Source organism: Pristis pectinata, chromosome 6 (genome assembly GCF_009764475.1).
Source record: "Pristis pectinata isolate sPriPec2 chromosome 6, sPriPec2.1.pri, whole genome shotgun sequence".
Lineage (NCBI taxonomy): Eukaryota > Metazoa > Chordata > Chondrichthyes > Rhinopristiformes > Pristidae > Pristis > Pristis pectinata.
Genome location: NC_067410.1, coordinates 103128813 through 103155796, shown reverse-complemented (window position 1 = coordinate 103155796; position 26984 = coordinate 103128813). Strand labels below are relative to the sequence as shown.

General features: G+C 45.7%; 1 protein-coding gene and 1 long non-coding RNA gene across 4 annotated transcripts; one reads left to right on the top strand and one right to left on the bottom strand.

The window, feature by feature from the left end:
- The first annotated feature begins 196 nt into the window (after positions 1-196).
- On the top strand, positions 197-16205 carry LOC127571448 (transmembrane 4 L6 family member 1-like). Its single transcript, XM_052017815.1, has 6 exons — positions 197-373; positions 5333-5422; positions 5521-5663; positions 7243-7423; positions 11929-11974; positions 13850-16205. Exons 1-6 carry the CDS (start codon positions 197-199, stop codon positions 13852-13854), a joined length of 642 nt encoding a protein of 213 aa, XP_051873775.1. The 3' UTR covers positions 13855-16205.
- Positions 16206-16333: 128 nt separating this feature from the next.
- On the bottom strand, positions 16334-25185 carry LOC127571449 (uncharacterized). Of its 3 annotated transcripts, none has more exons than XR_007956474.1 (4): positions 25126-25174; positions 20839-20933; positions 18658-18718; positions 16334-16592 (listed from the first exon to the last, which is right to left on the bottom strand). It is a non-coding gene; the product is annotated as an uncharacterized LOC127571449 (long non-coding RNA). The 3 variants fall into 3 exon arrangements; XR_007956473.1 differs by lacking the exon at positions 25126-25174 and adding an exon at positions 24295-24700; XR_007956475.1 differs by lacking the exon at positions 20839-20933 and having other exon boundaries at positions 25126-25185.
- Positions 25186-26984: the final 1799 nt, after the last annotated feature.

Genomic DNA, 26984 nt, shown 5'->3' with positions numbered 1-26984 from the left:
CTTTTCAATAACACAGCTGAAAGGTTTATTCTGGCGGCAACACGCCTGCGCAGCCAAGCACCTTTATGTGCTTAACTGCCAGCAAGCTGACTCAAACGCAGTTGCTCGGCTTAGGAAGGTTGCCTGCTCATTCTGACTGACGTCTCCAGAGTAGGGCCAGCATTAAGAAAGAAGACTTCACCCGGAGTACAACAAGATGTGTTTTGAAAAATGTGCACGGTGCATTGGCATTGCACTGATACCTTTGGCTGTTCTGTCTGTTGTGGCTGACATTTTGCTCTATTTCCCAAATGGTGAAACAAAGTATGCAGAGAAGGACCAGCTCACCACCTTGGTGTGGTTCTTTGAAGGAATCGTTGGAGCGGGCATATTGGTGGGTATGTTCTGTCAAAGGCTTTGACGGTCAGTGCCAAGATAAAAAGACTTCTTAAGGTGAAAAGCATATCAGAAGTAAAGTTTAATGTTTCAGATAAAAAGGGCCCTGGATATTTCATTAGACTGTCTTTCTAATACGTTAGACTTTCTCTCATATGCACAGATAATAAGTGGTGGCCCTCCCTGGGTCCAGAATGTGATTTTTTTTAAATTTAGAATTTAAGAAACTGCTGGCCAGACCTCCAGTGCATCTCCAAGTTTTTCTAGTTTTAACTCAAGGATAGAGCTTTAATTGCAACTTGGATTTGTGTAGGGCCTTTCCTATAATAAACGGTCCTGAAACACTCTGTGTTGGGTTTGGCTGTTCTCCCAATGACATGTGGGTTTCCTCCGGGTGCTCAGGTTTCCTCCCACATCCTAAAGGTGTGCGGGTTGGTAGGTTGATTGGCCGCTCTAAATTGCCCCTTGTATTGGTGGGTGGCAGGAGGATCAGGAATGGCGGTATTGGTATTGGTTTATTATTGTCACTTGTATTGAGGTACAGTGAAAAACTTGTCTTGCATACCGATCATACAGGTCAATTCATTACACAGCGCAGTTACATTGAGTTAGTACAGGAGTTACTTGGGATATGAGAAGGAAAGTAGGGTTAGCATAGGATAAGTGTGGATGGGTGCTTGATGCTCGGTGCGGACTCATTGGGCTGAAGGGTCTGTTTCCGTGCTGTACGACTCCCTGACTTAACAGAAGAATTATCAACCACAAAGCTCCAGGGATATCAGGACAGAAGAACAAGAGCTTGGTCCAAGATGGTTTTTAAGTAGCTTCTTAGAGAGAAGAGGCAGTGGCGTTTAGGAAGAGAAATCTGGGGTTAGGGCTGAGAACATCCTTGTCATTGGTGGGAATGATTAAAACAATGAACATCAACTAGAACAAGAAGCAGATGGGGGAATTGAGGTTTTTTTAAATGTAATATAGTTTTAATGATCTGGAGAACACTTGATGGGATGGTGGAAGCAAATTCAGGAGTAACACTCAAAGGAGAATTGGACAGGTACTTTGCAGGGCTATAGGGAGAGAGCAGGAGAATGGGATTAACTGCTTTGCTGCTTCAAGGATGATGAGACAACTGATCTCCTCCCCTGTGAGTTTCCTGTGCTTTCATTGCGATAGGCTGAGGATTGCAACTACAGGAAAATCAGGCATTAGGAACTTAGGTATCCTTAGGTTTCCTTGTTTGCTGCTTCCAAAGCTCCCAGTAGACCCCGCTACAGGAAATGTCTTCCTTGAGGAATTTCAATTTTATATCATTTGTCACATTTCTGGAATTATCGGTGAAGTGAAACGCAGCCATCAGCTGGTGTTCCTGATATTAAGAACAGCCTGTGCATCAGATGCCTTGTTAAGATTGTTCCCCTGTGTTTGTACACTGTGCAGGAGGGTATCCTGCATTACAACGGACTAAAATCACAAGCACCCTCTGGGGATGTTTTGCTATGATGCTCTTTTCCACCCTACCCCTGAGAAATGTTGTCCTCTGACTTCCTGAAGGAGCTAACTTCAGTATGGGATATCGGTTCTAAGGTGCTGTGTCGTGGCTGAACAACATTCATGCTTTTAGTTCAATCAGTGTGAGCCAGCCATTCCCCACCATATTAATTTCCTTTTGTGTGCTCAGGCCACACACAATTGGGTGCTAGGGTCCCACATGGTACCTGATGTTTGCAGGCTGGGAATTTTGCCGGACTTCACTGAACCTTTTGATATTGACAACTGAGGAGTAAAGTTTCCTGAAGGTCACTGCTGCAGATTTACAGCCCATTTACCAAATGTTTTCTCTCAGTGGGAAACTCAGCAATTTCTAAAGCAATGAAACCTCAGAGACGAACGGCACAGAGGTGCAGCAGGTAGTGGTGGTGTGGGCATATTGCCGGGTGTACTGGTGCCTTGTTTGAGACAGTGTCTGGGGAGGAACAAGTGCCTGGGAGCTGTGCAGGGGCGGTGACTAGGTGAGGAGTGGATCTGAGCCTGGGGCAGTATCCAGGAGCTGTGGTAAGTGACTGGGGTCTGAGTTATGGCAGAGTCCGGGGTCTGAGTTGGGCCAATGTTTATGGTTTGCAGTGGAGCAGTATCTGAGGGCTGAGTTGGGGCTAGAGGCTTGGTTGAGGGTATGTCTGGGAGCTCAGTTGGGTAGCAGTGGGGCAGTGTCTAGGGGCTGAATTGGGGCTATGTCTAGGGACTGGGTTAGGCACTGCCTCGGGGTAAGTTGGACAGTGCCTGGGTCTGGGTTGGGCCAGTGTCTTGGGACTGTGTTGGGGCAGTATCTGGCAATTGTGTTGGGCCATTGTCTGGGAATTGTGTTGGGCCGGTGTCTGGTGGCTGTGTTGGGGCAGTATCTGGCAACTGTGTTGGGCCATTGTCTGGGAATTGTGTTGGGCCGGTGTCTGGTGGCTGTGTTGGGGCAGTATCTGGCAACTGTGTTGGGCCGGTGTCTGGGGACTGTGTTGGGCCAGTGTCTGGGGACAGTGTTGGGCCGGTTTCTGAGGACTGTGTTGGGCCGGTTTCTGGGGACTGTGTTGGGCCGGTTTCTGCAGACTGTGTTGGGCCGGTGTCTGAGGCCTGTGTTGGGCCGGTGTCTGAGGCCTGTGTTGGGCCGGTGTCTGGGGATTGTGTTGGGCCAGTATCTGGGGACTGTGTAGAGCAGCGTCTGGGGATTGTGTTGGGCCGGTATCTGGGGAGTGTGTTGGGCCAGTGTCTGGGGATTATGTTGAGACGGTGTCTGGGGACTGTGTAGACCAGTGTCTGGGAACTGTGTTGGGCCAGTGTCTGGGGACTGTGTAGAGTAGTGTCTGGGAATTGTTTTGGGTCAGTGTCTGGGGACTGTGTAGAGCAGTGTCTGGAGACTGTGTTGGGCTGGTGTCTGGGAACTGTGTTGGGCCGGTGTCTGTGTTGGGCCAGTGTCTGGGGATTATGTTGGGCCAGTGTCTGGAGACTGTGTTGGGCCAGTGTCTGAGGACTGTGTTGGGCCGGTGTCTGGGGATTATGTTGGGCCAGTGTATGGGGACTGTGTAGAGCAGTGTCTGGGGATTGTGTTGGGCCAGTGTCTGGGGACTGTGCTGGGCCGGTGTCTGGGGACTGTGCTGGGCCGGTGTCTGGGGACTGTGCTGGGACAGTGTCAGGGGACTGTGTTGGGACAGTGTCTGGGGACTGTGTAGAGCAGTTTCTGGGGACTGTGTCGGGCCGGTGTCTGGGGATTGTGTTGGGCCGGTGTCAGAGGACTGTGTAGAGCAGTGTCTGGGGACTGTGTTGGGCTGGTGTCAGGGGATTGTGTTGGGCCAGTGTCTGGGGACTGTGTTGGGCCGGTGTCTGGGGACTGTGTTGGGCCGGTGTCTGGGGACTGTGTTGGGACAGTGTCTGGGTCTGGGTTAGACCAGTGTCTGCGACTTGTGTTGTTTTCTGTCTCTGGGGCTTGGATTGGTGTGGGGTCTAGGTGCTGATTTTTACCAGTGCCAGTAGTTTATTAGAGGCAGTGTCTGGGGGCGGGAGAGGGAATGAGACTGGGAGCTGGCTGGTGGCTGCTCTGGGTCATCAGGGATCGGGGGTGAAGCGGAGTCCAGGGCTGCGGAGAGGGAAATATCTGCCAAACTGTGTTGGGCTGTGTTTGGGGATGTTTTGGGAGCAGTGACTGGAGAACAGGTTGGGGCAGTGTCTGAAAGTTGGTTTGGGCCATTGCCTGGGATCTGGCGATTAGTTTAGGAGATTAGTTAGCATCATAGAGTCATACAGCACAGAAACAGGCCCTTAGGCCCAACTGGTCCATGCCGAACAAGTTGTCCCATTCAAGCTAGTCCCATTTGCCAGCATTTGGCCCATAACCTTCTAAACCTTTCCGATCCATGTACCTGCCCAACCACTTCCTCTAGGAGCTCATTCCACATCGATAGAAAGTTTTTCCATTCATCTGGGATCTGGGATCTGAGATAGTTATATCGGTATGGGGGCTGGGGATGGTCACTGTTGGGATTAGATCAGTGTTTGGGGTCTAGAGTGAGGCAGTGTCAGAGGGTGGGCTAATGCACTTCAGGAGACAGGCTGATTTGTGTTGAGACTGCTGGCAATGTGCTGAACCAGAGCATTGCCCAACATCCATCGTACAATAAGCCCATGGTGCTGTTCATATGTTCAGTCTCCACACATTTCCACAGTGGATAATGGCACTAGAGGACTTTGGGAGTATCCTTTGGACTGCAGAGACACAAGGTCACCAGTCCTGACTGGTTGCATCGTGATCTGGTATGGCAATTCGAATGCGCAGAGACATGAGAAGCTGCAGAAAGTAGTGGACTCAGCCCAACACATCACGAGCACATCCCTCCCCACCATCAGTAGTATCTACAGGAGGCACTGCCTCAAGAAGGTAACTTCCACCATCAAAGATCCCCATCATCCGGTCTATGCCATCTTCTCACAGCTACCATCGGGCAGGAGGTACAGAAGCCTGAAGTCCCTCACAACCAGGTTTAAGAATAGCTACTTCCCTTCAAGCATTCAGTTTTTCAACCAGTCTGCACACTCATAATCACTACCTCAGAATAGCAACACTATGACCATTTTGATCACTTTGCACTAAAATGGACTTTGATCTAATTGTTTTCTTTCTTGTAAAAATTGTGGTTTATTTATGCTTAATTTATGTTTTTCTTGTGAATGCTGCTTCTATGATGCTATGTGCCTGTGATGCTGCTGCAAGTAGGATTTTCATTGCACCTGTGCACACATGGACTTGTGCAGATGACAATAAACTCAACTTTGACTTTGATGCATGATGAGGGAGCCTCGTGTGAGGGTGTGTAATTGGAGCCGGAGACCAGCAGAGGGTGGTGTTGCATGACTGAAATGTGACATCTTTCATTCGAAATCCAACCATTTAATGACCTCTTTTGTTTTTAAATTGCAGATGATTTTGCCTATTGTGGTGTTTATTGGCCTCAAAGATAATGATTGTTGCGGTTGTTGTGGGAACCAGGACTGTGGGAAGAGCTGTGCAGTAAGAAACCGCTAACATCCTGTTATACCAATATGCAATAATCTGTTGTCAGACTTAGACAACAGGATCACTGATGCTGCCTGTTCTCTCTCAATCAGATGTTGGCCTCAGTTCTGGTGGCTCTGATCGGGATGGCTGGTGCTGGATACTGCTTCATTGTTTCTGCTCTGGGTTTATCACAAGGCCCGTACTGCCTCACAGAGCTGGGGTGGCAATACCCCTTTAACAGCACCAATGGAAGGTTAACGAAACCAAATGACTTCATTATTTCCACCGTGAAGTGTTGTATTTGAGAAGGAAGGTGGGGGGGCAGCTATAAAGTGGGGTGATGTTAAAATTGGGTGCAGGAAAGGAAAGTCTTGATGGTTCATACAATGTAAAAGCCTTTGAATGCTGAAGAGCAAGCTGAGAGAATCATTGACTAACAAAAGAAACTAAACCTTTGTTTGGATGTGTTCCTCGAGGTTTCATTGCAGAATGTCCCGCTATCCCACCCACTGATATTGGACACTCAATATAACTACCCTCGGGAGCCATCATCGTCCCTCACCAATCGGAAGTGAACAGCCTCTTCATGCCTCAATTGCTTGATTCATGTAGGAAGGGAGTCAAGGCTTTGTTAAAGGGCTCAGAAATTTATCGGAGTTCTCTTCTTCTAATCTTTGGTACTTGGATTATGACTGAGGTGTACCTTTGGTCACATAGACTTCGAGGGAGATAGGGAGGTGAAAATGAGGTCTGCAAAAGGGGTCACTACTCACCAGAGTGACACAGTGGCACAGCCAGCAGAGCCGCTGCCTCACAGCGCCAGAGACCCTGATTCAATCCCGATCTCTGGTTCTGTCTGTGTGACTGTGTGAGTTTCCTCCGGGTGCTCCGGTTTCCTCCCACATCCCAAAGTTGGTAGGTTAATTTGCCACTGTATATTGCTCCTCATGATGACAGTGTGGGGGAGAATAAGAAATGGAATTAATGTAGGATTCGTGTAAATGGTGGTTGATAGTCAGTGCACACTCATTTCCTTGTCGTGTCTCTCTATAACCCTATGACTGTCACAGCAATAGTTAAGACAATGCCTGTAGCAGTGGTTCTCAAGCATTGAGTGTGCATGTCAAAGGCATGGAGATTGCGGAATGAAGTGAAAAATGGGGGAGAAAGGAAGAGCAGGATGTGTTGAAAGGGTTAAGTGTAGGAACACATAAGGAGGCATAACCAGCAACACAGGCCATCTGGACTGCACAGGAGGACAAGGGGGAACCTATCCCTGTTGAGTCTGGGAGGGGTGGAGGTCAGAGCAGAGGTGTGGGAAATGGAAGAGATATGGGTGCGAGCTCTGTCGACCACAGTCGGTGGGGGGGACGCCCCAGTTAGAAAAGAAGTTGGACATCTCGGAGAGCGTCCTTGCAAGAGACAGGGTGGGAGGAGCTGTAATCGGGGTAGCTGTGGGCGTCAGTGGGTTTGTTGAAGATGTCAGTGGACAGGGAATCTCCTGAGTTGGAGGTGGAAAGATTGAGGAAGGATGAGGACAAGGAGGACCCTATCCCTGTTTGAGGACAAGTGTGGCCCTATCCCTGTTTGAACAAAGGGGGACCCTATCCCTGCTGAGGACAGGGGGGGGGGTGGTTTCTATCCCTGTTGAGGACAAGGGGGTCCCTATCCCTGTTGAGGACATCTGCTTCTGTCCTGTGGAATGAGGATAAGCGTCAGCTACTGATGTCCAGGGTTTGCCACAGGACCATCTTTAGAGTTGACTCAGTGAGGGGTTTTGAGAAAGAAATGATTGACGAGGAACTGACAGCCTGTCATATCTCCTTTCCCAGGTACCTCACCAACTACACCTCCTGGAGTGAGTGCACTGAACCAAAACACGTTGTGACCTGGAACACTACTTTATTTTCTATCCTCCTGGTAGTCAGTGGAGTTGAAATCATCCTGTGTTTTGTTCAGTTAATAAGTGGCTTGGTTGGAGGGATTGTTGAAAGCTGCTGCCATTGCCAAGAGGTAACCACACATATTTGAGTTCCTCGTTCTGATTTCTGCCGGATGGAATCTTCACTCAAATGTGTGGCATTTTCTCAGAGCAATTCTCCTGAAATCAGTTTACAAAGCTTTAAATGTTAATTACATTCAGAATCAGTCAGGTTTTGCAAACTTGTGCTCTGGTTTCGAAAGCGTTGTGTAAAAAACAGGCCTTGTCCAAAATTGGCCCCTCCCTCTTAATGAATTAGTCATCGTGGTGAGTTGGAGACCACCAAGGAGGGTCCAAAAATTAATTGGGAGCTTTCACATGTAAGGATGCTCAAAGGTATGCGTTAACATTTTTTGAATATTTTGTTTCAAATGTACTCACAATGTGTTACTGTTTCTGTACCTCAGTATAGTTCAGAAAGAACAGGGTAAATGGTTTATAAAGTCAATTAATTAATTTAAAATATGGTTAGCTCAAAGTGGAGGATTGGCATTTGACTGATGTTGGGTCAGGTTTACCGCTCCTTCATATGTCACGGAATACCTTTGAGAACAATTTTTTTCCATAAAACTTCCCCAGTAGCATTGGTTCCTGGCAGATTTTGCAAATTCACTTGAACAAAAACATGAGGTAAAGAAACATCTCTCCAAATGGGGTCAACTCAGATCACCATGGGACCGAAGTGAGAATTATAGTCCCACATTTCTCGTCTTTTGTTACTAATGCATTTTCCTGGCCTTAACCCTTTCTCTGCCATGCAGCTGACTGTAAATTGGCAAAATGGTAAATTATTGGTAAATTGGTTTATTATTGTCACATGTATCGAGGTACAGTGAAAAACTTTTGCATGCCATCCATACAGATCATTTCATCACATCAGTGCACTGAGGTAGTACAAGGGAAAACAATAACAGAATGCAGAATAAAGCATTACAGTTATAGAGAAAGTGCAGTGCAGCTTCTTGCAAAAGACAGTAATATTACAATGTGTTTATTCATGAGATGTGAACGTTGCTGACAATGTTGGAATTTATTGCCCCTCTATTATCTATTTGCCCCTGTACTGAAGAGGCAGTGAAGTGACAACCACTTTGGTGGGCCTGGAGTCACATATTGTCCATGCTGACCAAGATGCCCCATCCAAGCTCATCCCATCTGTCAGAGTTTGGCCCGTGACCTTCCAAACTTTTCCTATCCATGTACCTGTCCAACTGACTTTTAAATGCTGCTATTGGACCTGCCTCAACCACTTTCACTACTGGCAGGCACAGTAGTGTAGCGGTTAGCGTAATGCTATGACAGCACCAGCGTCCCGGGTTCAATTCCAGCCGCTGTCTGTAAGGAGTTTGTACATTCTCCCTGTGTCTGCATGCATTTCCTCCGGGTGCTCTGGTTTCCTCCCACATTCCAAAGACGTACGGGTGAGGAAGTTGGGGGTATGCTATGTTGGCGCCGGAAACGTGGCGGCACTTGCGGGCTGCCCCCAGAACACTCAAAAGATGCATTTCACTGTGAGTTTTGATGTACATGTGACTAATAAAGACATCTTATCCTAGTCCACTAAATTAACCACTAAGCTAGGCTGACTGTCCCTCTTGTATACTGACAGCCCTCCCACTGACCTGCCAGGAGCTGCCCTTGTTTCCATGTGGTTGGCTGAGGGTAATGAGTGGGGTGTTGGTTATAGGAGCCTTGTGATTTCCACCCCCAACCGCACCCCTCACGTCCCTCTCACTCCACCCTACCGATCCTCGATACACACAGTCTCACCTGTAAACCTGAGATAGCGTTCAGGCACCATTATAAGGCAGTAAGGAAGGCCCGCCAATGAAAGTTAGACTCAGTTCTGGAATCATATCGCCATACAGTCATAGAGATACAGCATGGAAACAGGCCCTTCGGCCCACTAATCCATGCCAACCATCAAACACCCATTAACACCTATCCCAACATTAATCTGATTTTTATTTTCCCCACATTCCCCTCAGCTCATTTTTCCACTCACCTGCACATGAGGGGCAATTTACAGCAGCCAATTAGCCTACTAACCTTTTTTAATATATTAATTCAAGGGATGTGGGCTTCGTAGGCTGAGCCAGCATTTAATTGCCCATCCTTGGTTGCCCTCAAGAAGTTGGTGTTGAGCTGCCTTCTTGAACCTACACGTCTTGGGGATGTGGGAGGAAACTGGAGCATCCAGAGAAAATCCACCCGGTCACAGGGAGGACGTGCAAACTCCACAGAGACAGTACCGGAGGTCAGGATTGAACCCGGGTCTCTGGTGATGTGAGGCAGTGACTCCACTAGCTGCACCACGTGCGGTTTCACTAGTGATCTGGGATTACCTCACCCCATCAATCAGTCTCCTCCCCCTCTGGTATTTCTGTGTGAGGGGGAGTTGTAATGAATGCCCTGGCCTGCTCACAGCATTGTCTGAAAAATTAGTCGTCTCTACTTGGAGACTTTCACAGCAATCCTGAACAGTAGTTAACTCAAAATAGGAGGTAGTTTAATTGGGTTTCTCATGTTTTATTTTGCTTGATATTGGCACCAAGGCCTGGAATGAGGATCCACATCCCCATGAGCTCAAAAAGTAAGTGAAAAATTGCTGGCTATGGACTTAAGAAGTGGAGGAAGCTGTGGTGGGGCTTTGCTGGGGTTTCAGTGGTGGGTCTGCTGTCTCTCAGCCCTCACTGTTGAGTCCAGGATCTGTTGGGTCAACAAGGTGGGATCTTGGCATCCAGACCAGGTTCGTTTGGGCATAGAGTGGCTGTGAGCATCAGGCCTGTGTGCCAACAAGGTCTGGCCCTCAGATAATATGATACACCTACTCCATCCCACTATTGAAAACTTTCCATCCTCACCCCTACCCCTACACCCCCATCCCCTTTGACCTCATTACTCCGCACCCCTCAACTCAATGTAATGTCCTGGAATTGATAGAAAAGTGATAAAAGCAATCTCAAATAAGTAAAGCAATCTCAAATAAATAAAGTTACTATATGCAAGTGGAATGTGGAAGGAAACTAATGACATGAGAGAGAGTTTAATGGTGGGACTGATGACATGAGAGAGAGTTTAATGGTGGGACTGATGACATGAGAGAGAGTTTAATGGTGGGACTGATGACATGAGAGAGAGTTTAATGGTGGGACTGATGACATGAGAGAGAGTTTAATGGTGGGACTGATGACATGAGAGAGAGTTTAATGGTGGGACTGATGACATGAGAGAGAGTTTAATGGTGGGACTGATGACATGAGAGAGAATGGTGAGACCAAACGCAGACTAGGTGACCGTTTCGCAGAACACCTGTACTCTGTCCGCAAACCTGATCCGCCTCTCCCCGTTGCCAGTCACTTCAACTCCCCCTCCCACGCTATCACAGATATGTCAGTCCTCGGCCTCCTCCAATTTCAGGAGAATTCCAAGTGCAAACTGGGGGAACATCACCTCATTTTCCATCTTGGAAACTTGCAGCCTAACGGCATGAACATTGAATTCTCCCACTTTAGGTAATCCCCCCCCCCCCCCCCCCCCCCCACCACCATGCTTCTTATACCCTTTCCTAGCCTCTTTTTTCTACCTTTTTTTCCCTTTCTCTCCTTACCTTTGACCCATCGCCCGGTAGATCTGCTCTCCCCTCCTCCCCCGCACCTGCCTGTCACTATCTCTTACCTGCATCTACCTATCACCACCTTGTGCCCACCCCACCTCCCCTCTTTTGTCCACCTATCACTGCTCTGATTTTCCCTCCTATATATTGGGCTTCCCCTTTTCCTATCTTCAGTCCTGAAGAAGGGTCCTGACCCGAAACGTTGACCGCCTGCTTTTCTCCACGGATGCTGCCTGGCCTGCTGAGTTCCTCCAGCATCATCGTGCTTTTCAGCTCATGATATGTGTTTGCACCACTTCGTTGAAGAGGCTGAGCTGCTGTTGATTTGTAGTTCCCACAGGCAACCGTATCCTTGGGTATCTTAGATTGAGAAATGGAACAACAACACATGTTCCCAACTCAAGTGGGAACAAGGCCCTACTGGGAATGGGGAATGAATTCCTTCGGTTTAGTCATCTGAAGCTGATAGGTGCTTTGCCCGTTGGCAGTGGTATCAGGTAGATGGGTGAAGGTAAATGGGTGACGATCTGTACTGAACACTGAATTTACCATTTGATACTGTGGTTGTTGGACACAAACAGTGACTGTGAATGCACCCACCTGCTGGTGAACTGTACAGGTCAGACTGCAATACAGTGAGCTCTCTCTGAAGCACTCTCTCTAAAGCAGCAAAACTTGGGGAAAATCCTCATATTTCCTTTAAATCCTCTTGATTCTCTGTCACCTCGTCCATGGAAAAATAGAATGACTTTACTCCTATTTAATTATCTCCGTCTCTTTGAGCTTTCTAATTTTTTTACCCGCCCGGTTTGTCTCCAGCTCCCTTGCTGTCCCCTGCCATCCCCTCCTGTCTGCATGGCCTCTGGGTGTGTTCCCTTCCCGTGTTTCCAACTTCTAACTCTGACTTTTTTTATTAAAAAGATCGTGAGATGCAACGATATTGAAGTCAACGTGTACGAGGTTCAAGGTGAGTGCCGAGATCGGGCGGGAGGGGGCTTCTGGGAGGGGCCGAGTAAGCAAGAGATGAACCGCATGGGGAGGAAGGGTTGCGGGCGAGGGGAGTGGGTGGGCGTTGAAACTGGTGGGAAGGTGGAGCGGCAATGAGAGGTGCCTATGAAATGGGTGGGTTGATGGGTCTGGGTGGTCTCTGGGGAAATCTCAATACACTTGGGACACTTGGAGAGGATGCAGAAGAGGTTTACCAGGAAGCTGCCTGGATTAGAGGGCATGTGCTAAAAGAGGTGGGACAATCAATGGTTATTTTCTCTGGAGCGGCAGAGTCTGAGGGGAGACCTGATGGAAGTACATGAAATAATGGAGGCAAAGATAGACTAGACAGCCGGTATCTTTTTCCCAGGGTCAAAATGTCCAATACCACAGGCATTTAAGGCAAGATAACAGGAGATGTCCAGGGTAACTTTTTTTACACAGAGAGCGTTGGGTGTCTGGAATGCACTGCCAGGGGTGGTGGTACAGGCAGATATGATAGAGGTGTTTAAGAGGCTCTTAGATGTGCACATGAATATGCAGAGAATAGAGGGATATGGACCATGTGCGAGGGATTAGGTGTCATTAGCTTAATTGGTTCAGCACAACATTGTGGGCTGAAGGGCCTGTTCCTGTCCTGTACTGTTCCATGTTCTACCAGTAGAGAATTGATGGTCCGAGATTAAGGAGACCTTGAGTAGGGTATAGCAACATTGTGAAGATGATAACTAACTGCATTTGTGTTGAGTATTTGGGTTCTTGCCGTGTGGAGTATTGCATGAACTCACTTAGACCAGGAGCATCACAAATACATGTCTTCATTATGGCAACTGACTCACCACAGGGCCTGAAGAGTAACACACACAATGTTGCAACAGTCTACTGTGTGACACAGGCGATATCGTATCTTAAAGTCATAACAACCTTAAAGCAATAATCACAGTTTATACATTTGAATGCAGATACACCTCATTTTGAAAGGAGAAGTGATCCCTAATTTTGAAGCTTGGTTTCTAACTGGAGGGAGAATAGGCTGGGGACGGGCAAAACTCAAGGATGGGGAGGGGTTGAGCCCAAAGGTCAGAGCTCAAAGGGTGGTGGGACTTGGTTGGGAAGGGGTATGAGTCGGAGATAAAATGACATGACTATATGGCTGGAGTGATGACCTGCTCTCTCATCTATTGAGAATCTATGGCAGGAGCTGTGCCTTGTTAAGTTGATATCTGTCCTCGGTGGGGAATTTATGATGTAGAAATATAGAAACATAAAAACATAGAAAACCTACAGCAGAGTTCAGGCCCTTCGGCCCACAAAGCTGTGCTGAACATGTCCCTACCTTAAAAATTACTAGGCTTACCCATAGCCCTCTACTTTTCTCAGCTCCATGTACCTATCCAAAAGTCTCTTAAAAGACCCTATCGTATCCGCTTCCACCACCGTTTCCGGCAGCCCATTCCACGCACTCACAGCTCTCTGAGTAAAAAACTTACCCCGGACATCTCCTCTGTACCTACTCCCCAGCACTTTAAACCTATGTCCTCTTGTGACCACCATTTCAGCCCTGGGGAAAAACATCTGACTATCTACCTGATCAATGCCTCTCATCATCTTATATACCTCTATCAGGTCCCCTCTCATCCTCCGTCACTCCAAGGAGAAAAGGCCGAGTTCCCTCAACCTGCTTTCATAAGGCACACTCCGCATTCCAGGCAGCATCCTTGTAATATGTTAGAGGATTTAGCAATGCCACCTGCTACAAAGGCCATTGCATTATAGAAGACTGATCCAGTTAGGACTAGTTACGTGGACAATGCCCTAATGACCTCCAAAATGTTGGTCTGCTCTCTCCTTCCAGAATGATGTTTAAGAGGCAGCTACTCAGTGTCAGAAAGGAAGAGGGTGTGAACTTCTGTGGGTCCTGCTGCTCTGCACTGGAGGTCCTTGCTGTTGTCGTCTGCTTGTCCGAAATCAAGCCGCTGAATTGTCTCAGACTCTTGTCCCCCCTTGCTTTAAATAGGGCTTTACCAGGTTTCTGGGTAAAGTCCGAGGAAACTCAGAGCCCATGTAATATTTTCAGTTATTCTTAAACTTTAGACAGTGTCGTGTGTAAATTGTATTTAAGATCTTTCTACCTATAAACAAGAGGGTGCTGCACATTGCTGTCAAATCTAAAAACAATTATAATAATGAAGACCCAAGACTTTCAGGGCACCTCATCGGATTGCTCAATGAGTAGAACATTTATGCGATTTACATTAGTCAGGTTACTTCCTTATAGTCACTTCTTGGCATTTTTCTATATTTCTATATGTTGTGGTTTGTTTTGTTCCATTTTATTAATTGCTATTCATGGTTGCCATGGGATAATTTGACGTTTGTGTTCCATGGGCTGTTGCATGGTAATCGAATGAGTTGCTGGGAAACTTGAAGTTGGAAGAATTCGAAAGACCACCTGCGATTTATGTCGATCCCATAATATCTGGAGTTTTGGATCATTATTAGATCAAGGCTGATTTATGTTTAGCCGCCTCAGTTCCATTTCCCTTAACACTATGCCTAACAAAACCCTATTAATCTCAGTTTGGAGATTTTCAATTGACTCCTAACCCCAACAGCTTTTTGTGGGGCTGATCAACAGACAAACAGCAAGCTGCTGGAGGAACTCAGTGGGTCAAGCAGCATCTATGGAGGCAAAGGCATGGTCAATGTTTCGGGCTGAGACCCTGCGTCAGGAAACATTGACTGTCCCTTTGCCTCCGCAGAGGCTGCCTGACCTGCTGAGTTCCTCCAGCAGCTTGTTTGCTGAAGTTGGTATTGGTATTGGTACTGGTTTATTATTGTCAGTTGTACAGTGAAAAACTTGTCTTGCATACCGTTCATACAGATCAATTCATTATACAGTACATTGGGGTAGCACAGGGTTAAAACAAAAACAGAATACAGAGTAAAGTGTCACAGCTACAGGGAAGTGCATTGCAGGTAGACAATAAGGTGCAAGGTCAAACAAGGTAGGTTGTGAGGTCAAGAGTCCACCTCATTGAAAAAGGGAACCATTCAATAGTTTTATCATAGTGGGATAGAAGCTGTCCTTGAGCTTGGTGGTATGTGCCCTTAGGCTCCTGTATCTTCTGCCTGATGGGAGAGACTTGCAGTTACCAGAAGGAATAGAGGGGAGAGGAGTTTGGTAGCTGGGACTAGCTTGGATGGGGCATCTTGGTCGGCATGGACCAGTTGGGCCGAAGGGGCTGTTTATGTGCTGTATGACTCTATGGTAGGTGGGCCAGATTGAGAGAATCAAGAATGTCCAACAAACACCCACAGCTTAGAATGGTCTCACCTGCGGCCCATTATTGGCTAAGAGATATGGGGAACCAACTTGTATTGATTAATATTTAATGATCAGCGGGCATCAAACTTATAAAAATGAGGACACAGCCTGTGCTCATGGCAGGGAATAGTTTAATGAAGGTCCCTGCAATAAGCAGGCAGAATGTTTCTCCACCCTGAACACAATCTAGGGAGGTTTGTCTGCATGGCTGAGTATTAGATTGCTACTCAGTGGGTTGAAATGACTTGGTTTTGGCCCAACTAAATGCTCTTGATTTGTGCCAAGTGCTTTGCATTGGACTTTCCCAAGCTCTTCCTGAAAAGGGAAAAATCGTCAGACTGATTCTTGAGAGAGCGTGAGTCAACTGGGCCTACATTCTCTGGAGTTTATTAGAATAAGAAGAGATCTCATTGAAATCTGTAATGTTCTGACAGTTCACCTCAGACCAGACGCAGGGAGGATGCTTCCCCCAGCTTGGAGGTCAGTCTTAAGGTTTGGGGAAGACATTTAGGACTGAGATGTGGAGATATTTCTTCAATCAGAGGTCGGTGATCCTGTGGAATTCTCTACCACAGAAAGTTGTGGAAGCCAAAGCACTGGATATATTAAAGGAGATAGATAGATTTCGGAACAGAAAAGGTATCAAGGGGTATGGGGAAAGATCTGGAATATGGTATGCTTGAAGAGCCGAGTGGCCTACTCCGACTATTTTCCTGTGTCCCTAGGTCTATTCTACAAGGTGGCTTGAACACAACAGCCTGGGTGGCAAGTTTCCCCCAAGCACTTATTGCTGAATGTTAGCACTTTCTTGCTTATTAAAGAGGAACTTTACTCTCCAGCCATTGTGTTTGGCTGATGTGACCAGGGGCTAACTTAAAAATCAACCAAAGAGAGCTAATCTGTGTGCTATATTTATATGGTGCTTGATGCTGTAGAGGCAGTAAACATGTAAACCAGGACTTGAATTTTGCAACCTTAACTGATAAATAATGCAAAAATCACCCCAAAAACCAGCTTGGAAAGATCAATTTTATCCATCAGTTGAACCCTGTGCTGGCATTAAATGTCAGCATACATTTTCATGAACTTTTCAGGGTGGCATAGTGGTGTAGCAGTTAGTGTATAGTCTCATAACTCCAGCAACCCAGGGCCATTCTTGGATGCTCTCTGCGTGGAGTTTGCACATTCTCTCTGTGACCATGTGCGTTTCCTCCGGATGCTCCATATTCCAGAGATTGCTGCTACGTGAATGGGCTACTGCAGATTAACTCTAGTGTGGATAAATGACAAAAGAATGAACAGGGAGTTGATGGGCATGTGAGGGAGAATAAATCTATAAGTTGTATAACTCTACGGGCAAAGGGGACTAGGTATTGGTATTGGTATTGGTTTATTATTGTCACTTGTACCGAGGTACAGTGAAAAGCTTGTCTCACAAACCGATCGTACAGGTCAATTCATTACACAGTACAGTTACATTGAGTTAGTACAGAGTACATTGATGTAGTACAGCTAAAAGCAATAACAGTACAGAGTAAAGTGTTGCAGCTACAAAGAAAGTGCAGTGCAATAAGGTGCAAGGTCACAACAAGGTAGATCATGAGGTCTTAGTCCACCTCATTGTATAAGGGAACCGTTCAATAGTCTTATCACAGTGGGGTAGAAGCTGTCCTTAAGTCTGGTGGTACGTGCCTTCAGGCTCCTGTATCTTCTACCCAATGGAAGAGGATAGAAGAGAGAATGTCCTGGGTGGGTGGGGTCTTTGATTGTGTTGGCTGCTTCACCAAGACAACAAGAGGTAAAGACAGAGTCCAAGGAGGGGAGGCTGGTGTCCGTAATGTGCTGGGCTGTGTCCACAACTCTCTGCAGTTTTTTGCAGCCCTGGGCAGAGCAGCTGTCGTACCATTTTTTACCGTATATTCCTTAGAGGTTATTAGAATGAGAAGAGATATCTAGGTAGGCAGGCATCGTCTGCTGTGTGGGAATTCCATTTGTGGAAATATCATTGCATCTTGCAGAGAAGATTAGTGTAGAAGATTGCTAAAGGATACAGCGGGATATAGATCAGTTGCAGACATGGGCGGAGAAATGACAGATGGAGTTTAATCCGGACAAATGTGAGGTGTTGCACTTTGGGAGATCAAATGTAAATGGAAAGTACACAGTTAATGGCAGGACCCTTAACAGCATTAATGTACGGAGGGATCTTGGGGTCCAAGTACATAGCTCCCTGAAAATGGCCACACAAGTTGATAGGGTGGTAAAGAAGGCATATGGCATGCTTGCCTTTATTAGTCAAGGCACTGAGTTCAAGAGTTGGGAAGTTATGTTGCAGCTTTATAAAGCTCTGTTAAGGCCGCATCTAGAGCATTCAATTCTGGTCGCCCCATTATAGGAAGGATGTGGAGGCTCTGGAGAGGGTACAGACGAGTTGGGCCAAAGGGTCTGTTCCTGGGCTGTGTAACTCTATGACTCTCTCTCTGACTCTTGAGTTGCAGGGTTACAGGGAAAATAAGGAGAGGAGAGGTGGGGTTGCTGTGCTGGGAGCCAATATTGACCTTATGGGCTGAATGGAATAAGGAAGTAAGAATGCTGCATGTGGCTTTCAAATTGCTTATGTAGACTACCGACTCATCCCATAGTTTGTCCGAGGCGCTGGTCACTGGCGCGATGATGATGACTGGGTAGATGGTGGTAAATTTTAATAAACTGACATGACATTAAATGTGCACTTGCTGTTCTTTTGTTACTAATTTCAATTTTTATTTGTATTCGGTGAAGACTGAAAGAACATGAGAAATAGGAGTGGGAGAAGGCCACTCAGCCCTTCGAGTCTGTTCCACCATTCATAGAGATCATAGCTGACCTCCTAACTCTGCACCTTTTCCCAGCACTGGACTGTGTCCCCATATACCTTGATTAATGTCCAGAAATCTATCGATCTCTGCTTTGAATGAAAATGTCTGAGCCCCCCACAACCTCCAGGTTAGAGAACTCCAAAGTTTCACCCCTCTCTGAGTGAAGAATCTTCTCCTCATCTCGGACATAAATGGCCTACCCCTTATCTTGAAAATGTGTCCCCAGCTCTCTCTTGTATTTGAGGGGAAACATCTTCCCTGCATCCAATCTGTTAATTGACTGAAATTTCAATGAGGTCTCTTAGTTACCTACATCCTCGAGAATAAAGTCATAGTCTACTCAATCTCTCTGTATAAATCAAACCCAATAACCTTGAAACCAGTTGAATGAAACTTGGCTGCACTCCTTCTATGGCAATGACATCCTTTCTCAATTAAGGAGACCAAGGATACACAATATTCCAAGTGGTGTCTCACCAAGGCGCTATAGGAATGCAACAAAGAATCTGCCAGAGGAATTCAGTGGGTCGAGCAGCATCTGTGGGAGGAAAGGAATTGTCGACAGATTGTTTGTTGCTCCAGATTCCAGTGTCTGCAGTCTCTTGTGTCTCCTCTATACAAATGCAGTAAGACTTCCTCATTTCTGTATTCAACTCCTCTTGTAATAAAGACCAACATACCATTTACCCTCTTAATTGCTCATTGTACCTCCATGTTGGCCTTCAGTGATTTGTGTACAAGCACATCGAGGGTCCCTTTGAATATCAACACTACCCAATCTCTCACCACTTAACAAATACTGTAATTTTCCATTATGTGCACTAAAGTGAATGATCTCACATTTTTCCATGCACCCACCCACCCAGCTTGTCCATATTCTCCTGATGTCCCTTTACATCCCACCTGGTTTTGTATCATCAGCAAATTTGGAAATAAGACATTTGGTTCCCTCAGCCAAATTGTTGATATTGTCATGGTTCCGAGTGCTGGCCCTCGATTCGGCCCCATTGATGGTGCCTTGTTGTGCAGCACATGGATTCCATGCACCACTAATCGCATAATGACACACACCTGAGTTCCATCAGGAGACTAGTATAAGAACCCTGGTTTCACCAGCACTGGTTGTCAGAGTATTGGTCAATCTTTGGGTATACTTTGTCTCCTGGCTGCTTTGAGTTGTCATCTCTAGAGCAGTCCTGATTTTGCTGTTTTTCCTAGGATATCCTGTTTCTGTGTTGGGATCTACTTCAGAGCCCTGAAGCAAGATTCCTCCTGGTTGCTGCCTGTGTTTGCTTCTGAGGAAACATCCTGACTCCTGTCTTGTCCTGGTGGTCTGCATTTTGGTGGTCTGCATTTTGGTTCTCTGTGATCTTGCTCTTTGTTTGATGCTGTGACAGATACAGGTTGTGAAATGCTGGGGTCCAAGCATAGTGTGATACCCCACTAGTCACAGCCTGCCAACTTATGAGGGATCCATTTATTCCCAGCCTTTGCTCTCTGTTTGATAATCAGGTCAGTGCATTAACCCCGATTCCATGTGCTTGAACCTTGTTAACCACATATACAGGGCTTCACAAGGGCACATTTTGAAAATCCAAATATACTATATCCACTGGCTTCCTCCTTATTTAATATATTAGTCACATCCTCAAAGGAAGGAAATTAGTCAAACATGATTTTCCCTTCATAAATCTGTGTTAGCTCTGCACAATCCTATTATTCTTTTCAGGTGTTCCTTTATCACATCCTTCATTACAGATTCCATTATATTCCCTGTCACTGATGTTTCCCATATTTTCTCTCCATCCTTTCCTGAATAGTAGGATCACATTTGCTGTCCTCTCATCCACAGGAACAATCAGAGAATCTGTAGAATCCTGGAAACTGATAACTAGAACATCTCTTTCAAAACTCTGGGATGTAAATCATTGTCAAGCTCACATCTTCTCCAGTACTATATTTTGACTAATTTTGACTAATATTTCCAGTTGATTTTCTAATATACCTGTGTGTGTGTCCTTCTGTGAAAACTAACTTGGAGTAATTGTGTAATTCCTCTGCCATTGTCTTATTCTGAGTCATAAGATTTTGTATCTGTCAATACACTTGCCCTTGCTCATTCTTTCCTTTTTACATACCTTTATAAGCCCTTACAGTTATTTATTTATGTTTCTGCTCTTGCATTTGATCTTATCTTTCTTCATCAACTCCTTGGTCCCCCTTTGCAGCATTGTAAAATACTCCCAATCCTCAGGACACCTCTAGTTCTGGCAATAAGTCCTATCCTTGGATTTAACATCATCTTTAATTTTGCTTGTTGGCCACGGATGAACCACTTTTCCAATGTATTTTTTTGTGTGTCTTAAAGGAATATATATTTCTTGCCACTTATGCATTATTTCTTTAAATAGTAACCATTGCTTGTCAGCCTTCATACATAGAACGTAGAACACTGCAGCACAGTACAGGCCTTTCGGCCCACAATTTTATCCTGCTCTGATGTCTATCTAACCCTTCCCTCCCATTCCTCTATAATTCATGTGGCTATCTAAGAATCTCTTAAATGTCCCTAATGTATCTGTCCCCACAGCCTCTGCCAGCAGTGCATTCCACACAACCACTACTCTCTGTGTAAAAGAAAACTTACCTCTGACTTACCTTTCAATACTTTCTCCCAAACGGCTACAACATCTCTCCTCTCATGCATTCGTAGTTCCCTTTGTTTATCTTTAAGATCCTATTCTTGCATTGAGCTACATCAACATCAAGCCCAGTATCAGATTTTATCATGTTATTGACATTCTTTCACAAAGGCCTCCTGACAACGAGATTATTAACCCACTCACAGAATGACTTGCAACATTGCCTTTTTCTTGTTGGTTGCTCAACATATTGATCTGGAAAAGCATCTCATAGAACACTACAGCACAGTACAGGCCCTTCGGCCCACAATGTTGTGCTGACATTTTATCCTGCTCTAAGATCTATCTAACCCTTCCCTCCCACATAGCCCTCCATTTCTCTATCATTCATGTGGCTATCTAAGAGTCTCTTGAATGCCCCTAATGTATCTGCCCCCACAACCTCTGTCGGCAGTGCATTCCACACATCCACCACTTTCTGTTTAAAATACTTACCTCTGACATCCCCTTTATACCTTCCTCTAATCACCTTAAAATTATGCCCTCTAGTGTTAGCCATTTTCGCCCCGGGAAAAAGTCTCTGACTATCCACTCGATCTATGCCTCTTATCATCTTGTACACCTCTATCGAGTCACCTCTCATCCTCCTTCTCTCCAAAGAGAAAAGCCCTAGCTCACTCAACCTATCCTCATAAGACATGCTCTCCAATCCAGGCAGCATCCTGGCAAATATCCTCTGCACCCTCCCTAAAGCATCCACATCCTTCCTATAATGAGGTGACCAGAACTGAACACAATACTCCAAGTGTGGTCTAACCAGATTTTTATAGAGCTGCAACATTACCTGGCAGCTCTTGAACTCAATATCCCGACCAATGAAGGCCAACATGTCATACGCCTTCTTAACAACCCTATCAATCTGCATGGCAACCTCGAGGGATCTCTGGATGTGGACCCCAAGATCCCTCTGTTCCTCCATACTGCTAAGAGTCCTGCCATTAACCTTGTATTCTGCCTTCAAATTCAATCTTTGAAAGTGTATCACTTCACACTTTTACAGGGAGAACTCCATCTGCCACTTCTCAGCCTAGCTCTGCATCCTATCAATGTCCTGTTGCAAGCTACAACAACCTCCTACACTATCCACGACGCCACCAACCTTTGTATCATCAGCAAACTTACAAACCCACCCTTCCACTTCCTCATCCAAGTCATTTATAAAAATCACAAAGAGCAGGGGTCCCAGAACAGATCCCTGCGGAACACCACTGGTCACCGACCTCCAGGCAGAAAACACTCCATCTACCACCACCCTCTGTCTTCCACCCTCTGTCTTCTATGGATGAGCCAATTCTGAATCCACACAGCCAAGTTTCCTTGGATCCCATATCTCCTGACTTTCTGAATGAACCTTCCATGGGGAAACATCAAAAGCCTTATTAAAATCCATGTACACCACATCTACTGCTCTGCCTTCATTAATGTACTTTGTCATATCCTCAAAGAATTCAATCAGACTCGTGAAGCACGACCTGCCCCTCACAAAGCCATGCTGACTATCCCTAATCAGCCTATGCTTCTCTAAATGCCCATAAATCCTATTTCTAAGAATCTTTTCCAGTAATTTGCCCACCACTGAAGTAAGACTCACTGGTCTGTAATTCGCAGGGTTATCCCTACTCCCTTTCTTAAACAAAGGAACAACATTTGCCACCATCCAATCATCTGGCACTACTCCTGTGGCCAGTGAGGACACAAAGATCATCGCCAAAGGCGCAGCAATCTCTTCCCTCGCATCCCTTAATAACCTTGGATATATCCCGTCCGGCCCTGGTGACTTATCTATCCTAATGTTTTTCAAAAGTTCCAGCACATCCTCTTTCCCCATGTCGACATGCCCTAGCATATCATCCTGTCGTACGCCATCCTCACAAACGTCAAGGTCTCTCTCTCTGGTGATTACTGAAGTAAAGTATTCATTAAGGACCCCCCCCCCCCACATCTTTCAACTCCAGGCACGTGTTTCCTCTTTTATCCCTGATCGGTCCTACCCTCACTCTAGTCATCTTCCTGTTCTTCACATACATGTAGACTGCCTTGGTCTACTACTCGCCAAGGCCTTCTCATGCCCCCTTCTAGCTCTCCTAAATCCATTCTTAAGCTCCCTCCTGGCTACCTTGTAACTCTCCAGAGCCATGTCTGATCCATGCCTTCTAACCTTATGTAAGCTTCTTTCTTCATGTTGGCAAGATATTCTACATCCCTTGTCAACCATGGTTCCTTCACTCTACCATCCTTACACTGCCTCAATAGGAAAAACCTATCTAGAATCCCTTAAGTACTCCCCAAAACAACCTCCGCACTTCCGTTGTGCACTTCCCCAAGAACATCTTCCCAATTTATGCTCCCAAATTCCTGCCTAATAGCATCATAATTCCCCCTCCCCCAATTAAATATTTTCCCATATCGTCTGCTCCTATCCCTCTCCAAGGCTACGGTAAAGGTCAAGGAGTTATGGTCACTATCTCCAAAATGCTCTCCCACCGAGAGATCTGAAACCTGATCAGGCTCATTGCCTCGTACCAAGTCCAGTATGGCCTCTCCTCCAGTCGGTCTGCCCACATACTGTGTCAGGAATCCTTCCTGTACGCACCAAACAAACCCCGTCCCATCTATCCCCTTTACACTAAGGAGATGCCAATCAATATTAGGGAAGTTGAAATCCTGTTATTTTTGCACCTCTCCAAAATCTGCCTCCCAATCTGCTCCTCAGCGTCTCTGCTGCTATTAGGGGGTCTGTAGAATACTCCCAATAGAGTGATCGCTCCCTTCCTGTTTGTAATGGCCACCATGTTGTAGTTCCATGTACTGACCCATGCTCTAATTTCATCAGCCTTGTTCCTGATACTTCTCGCATTAAAGTTGACACACTTCAGCCCATCCAACTGACTGCAATTTTCCCCTTTCAACTGCCTATCCTTCCTCATAGTCTTTCTACGTGCTACATCTACTTGTACACTAAATGCACCAACCTCTGACCTGCCACTCGGGTTCCCACCCTCCCCCCCCCGCCACCCCCCAACAGTATCCAAAGCAATATACCTGTTATTGAGGGGAACGGCCACAGGGGTACTCTGCACTACCTTCCTATTCTCCTTCCTTCACCTGACAGTCACCCAGCTACCTGCCTCCTGCAACTTCGGAGTGCCTGCCTCCCTGTAGTTCTTACCTATGAACTCTTCGTTCTCCTGTAGGAACCGAAGGTCATCCAGCTGCAGCTCCAGTGCCCTAACATGGTCTGTAAGGAGCGGCAACTGAATGCATCTCCCGCAGATGTAGTTATCAGGGAGACTGGATGTCTCCCAGAACTCCCATATCTCACAAGATGAACACACCACTGACCCTGGAGCCATTCTAAACTCTCTGGCCTGGCACTAAAGGAAAAACCAAAGCAAGAAAGAAAGAAACTTACCAGAGACTTACTTTAGCCTCCACCTCCTCTCGCCAAAGCCTCTTGAGCCAAAGTCTCAGCCCCCACTCTAACACTGGTTCACTCCAACAATGGCCGCTCCCAAAATGGCCACTCTGCTTCTTCCTACCGTCCTTGACATTCCATAAACATTCCATGAATTCACCTTCCACATTATTACAGCAAATTTGATTCAGGGAGTTTACGTGTAGGTAAAATCCCCCATGGTTACCGCGGTGTTACCTCTATCACATGTCCCTCTGATTTTCTGATTTATACCATGGCCAATATCACAACCACTATTTTGTTTTCTAAAAATAAGCTCCTACCAATGCTTTCTGCTCTTTGCCATTTCTTAGCCTGATCCACATTGATTATAATTCTACATGATGATCAGTCACGCTAAGATCATTTCCCACCACTGCACTGATCTCAACCCTGATTAAATGAGCTGCAAGATCCCTCTAGCTTTTTACTTCTCCTCCCCAAATATCGAAGACCCTGGGATATTTACTTCCCAGCATTGCTCACCTTGCAGCCATGTCTCTGTAATGGTAATGAGGTGACACCCATTTACCATCATTGTGCTATTACTCCATTAACCTTGTGCCTTTAATATTGCCATTTCAACATTTCTCTGTATTTTGACCCCTCTTTGCTGCACCATTTTGATTTTGCTGTTGATTTATTTTTCTTACCAATTTTCTAACTTCCCCCTCCCACGTGTTAATACTCCTTTTCATCAAAGCTTTTTAAAAATCAAAAGTAAACTATAAACCAACTGCAACCCTGAAAAATTCAAACCCAATATAACAAATTCTGCTGTGTGATTACCTGCTCGAGGTTGAGCCATTTTGGTTCATGTTTGTATATTACCTTCAAGTAGCCTCTGTGCAAAGCAATCTGTTTTCTAGTGTAAAATCATAAAGGATTATGTAAATGTGTCCGTCTTTCCTGAGGGGAGAGTAAGACATTTGTTTATTTACGGGAAGCTGGCAGTATCCCTGAGTAGCTAGACAATCACCAGAGCAAATGCTGGGACATCGGGAAGGTCAGTGTTTGAACAGTGGTAAATGAACAACCCACAGACCTGTTTCTGTACTCCCTGACTGATGGGAAGCTCTAGACCAGCATCAGATTGTGAGGGACCTTTGCAATCACAGTACACAGTTTTTTTGGAATTAGTTTCATAATCAATTTCTTTGAATTAAGTAATCTTAGTTTAACGATTCTAAGATTAAAACTGACCTAAAAACAGAAGATGTTGCAAACACTCAGCAGGTCTGTGGAAGGAGAAACAGTTAATGTTTCCGATCCAGAACCTTTCATCAGAACTGGGAAAGAGAAACAGAGTCTAGGGAGCAGAGAAGGTGGGGAGGACAATGTGAAACAAGGGGAAACCTCTGATAGGGTGAGACTGGACAGTCCAATATGACTGTTTAAATCAAGTTAAGTTTCTTTGCATGTGTAATATGTTGCTAATTGTAAGGCTATGAGACAACAATCAGAGAAAAGTGTGCTAAAATGTTGGCAAGCTAAAATAGCCAGTGCTGATACAAACAGAAAGAAAACGAGAGTTATCTAAAATGATAGAATTCGATATTGAGCTCTGCTCACTGTTTTGAGTGATTTCTGTTATTTGTTTCCAGCATCTGTCGTTTTATTTTATTTTCATTTACTGTTTAAACTGGCCGGTTTACAGATACCAAAGTTAGTGAAATGGTCGACTCTTGAGATTTAAAAAAAATGATATTTGTGTCACTTTAATATTGTTCTGGTCTTAATTCTAACACTTGTCCTGCCCAGACTTTCTATCCCCCTTTTCCAATCGCTGCTGGATGCTCCTATGGCTTCTGTGTTCCAGCTGTCCTGATCCCTCTCTTGCTCAGGCCTTTGGCAGAAAGAAACATCAGGATGGAATTGATCATGGACTTGTAGAATTGTAAAGACTCAGAAGGAAGCAATTCAGTCCATCAAGTCTATGCTGCCCCTCAACAGAGCAATCCCATCAGTCCCATTCCCCTGCTCTTCCTGTCTCACGAGGGTCTATCCAACTCCCTTTTGAAGGCACCGTTGGCCACATCTATGAGCAGGCTATTCCTGATGTGCAGTAAAGCAGCCTTTCCTCACATGGTCCTTGTAACCTTTGCCCAAATTTCTAAATACCCAAAGACTCATAGCTTTCTGAGAGAAAAAAAAAATCTGCCTCCGTCTGTCCTTAATTGAACTTTAAATGTGGGTTTCCCCCCGGATGCTCCAGCTTCCTTCCACGTCCCTAAAGTGTGCTGGTTGGCAGGATAAAATGTAAATTACCTCTGGTGTAGGCAAGTGACAGGGGAGCTGGTTGATGGGCATGTGAGATAGAACAGGTAACAGGTAACAAGTGGGGGAATGGGACTGATGGGAATGAGACTGATGAGAATTCTGTGAGAGCTGTCATAGACTTGATGGACTGAATGGCCTCTTTCCCTATCATAAGGAAATATGGAAATAAACAGTGACCCTTAGTTCTAAATTCTCCCACAAGGAAACAACCTCTTCACATGCACCTGATCAAGAGCCTTCAGGATCTTCAATCAATGCAGTGTAATGCAGGAAAAAGCAGCAGAAAAAATGGGAGTAATTTTCACTCTGGTAACCTCTCGCTGCTTTGTTGAAGCAGCCAGAATAATCGAAGACCCCACCCACCTAGG

Coding starts and splice junctions, on each gene's coding strand:
- LOC127571448 (XM_052017815.1), top strand. CDS start 197: ATGTGTTTTGAAAAATGTGCACGGTGCATTGGCATTGCACTGATACCT. Junction 374..5,332: donor TCGTTGGAGCGGGCATATTG/GTGGGTATGTTC, acceptor TTTAAATTGCAG/ATGATTTTGCCTATTGTGGT. Junction 5,423..5,520: donor ACTGTGGGAAGAGCTGTGCA/GTAAGAAACCGC, acceptor TCTCTCAATCAG/ATGTTGGCCTCAGTTCTGGT.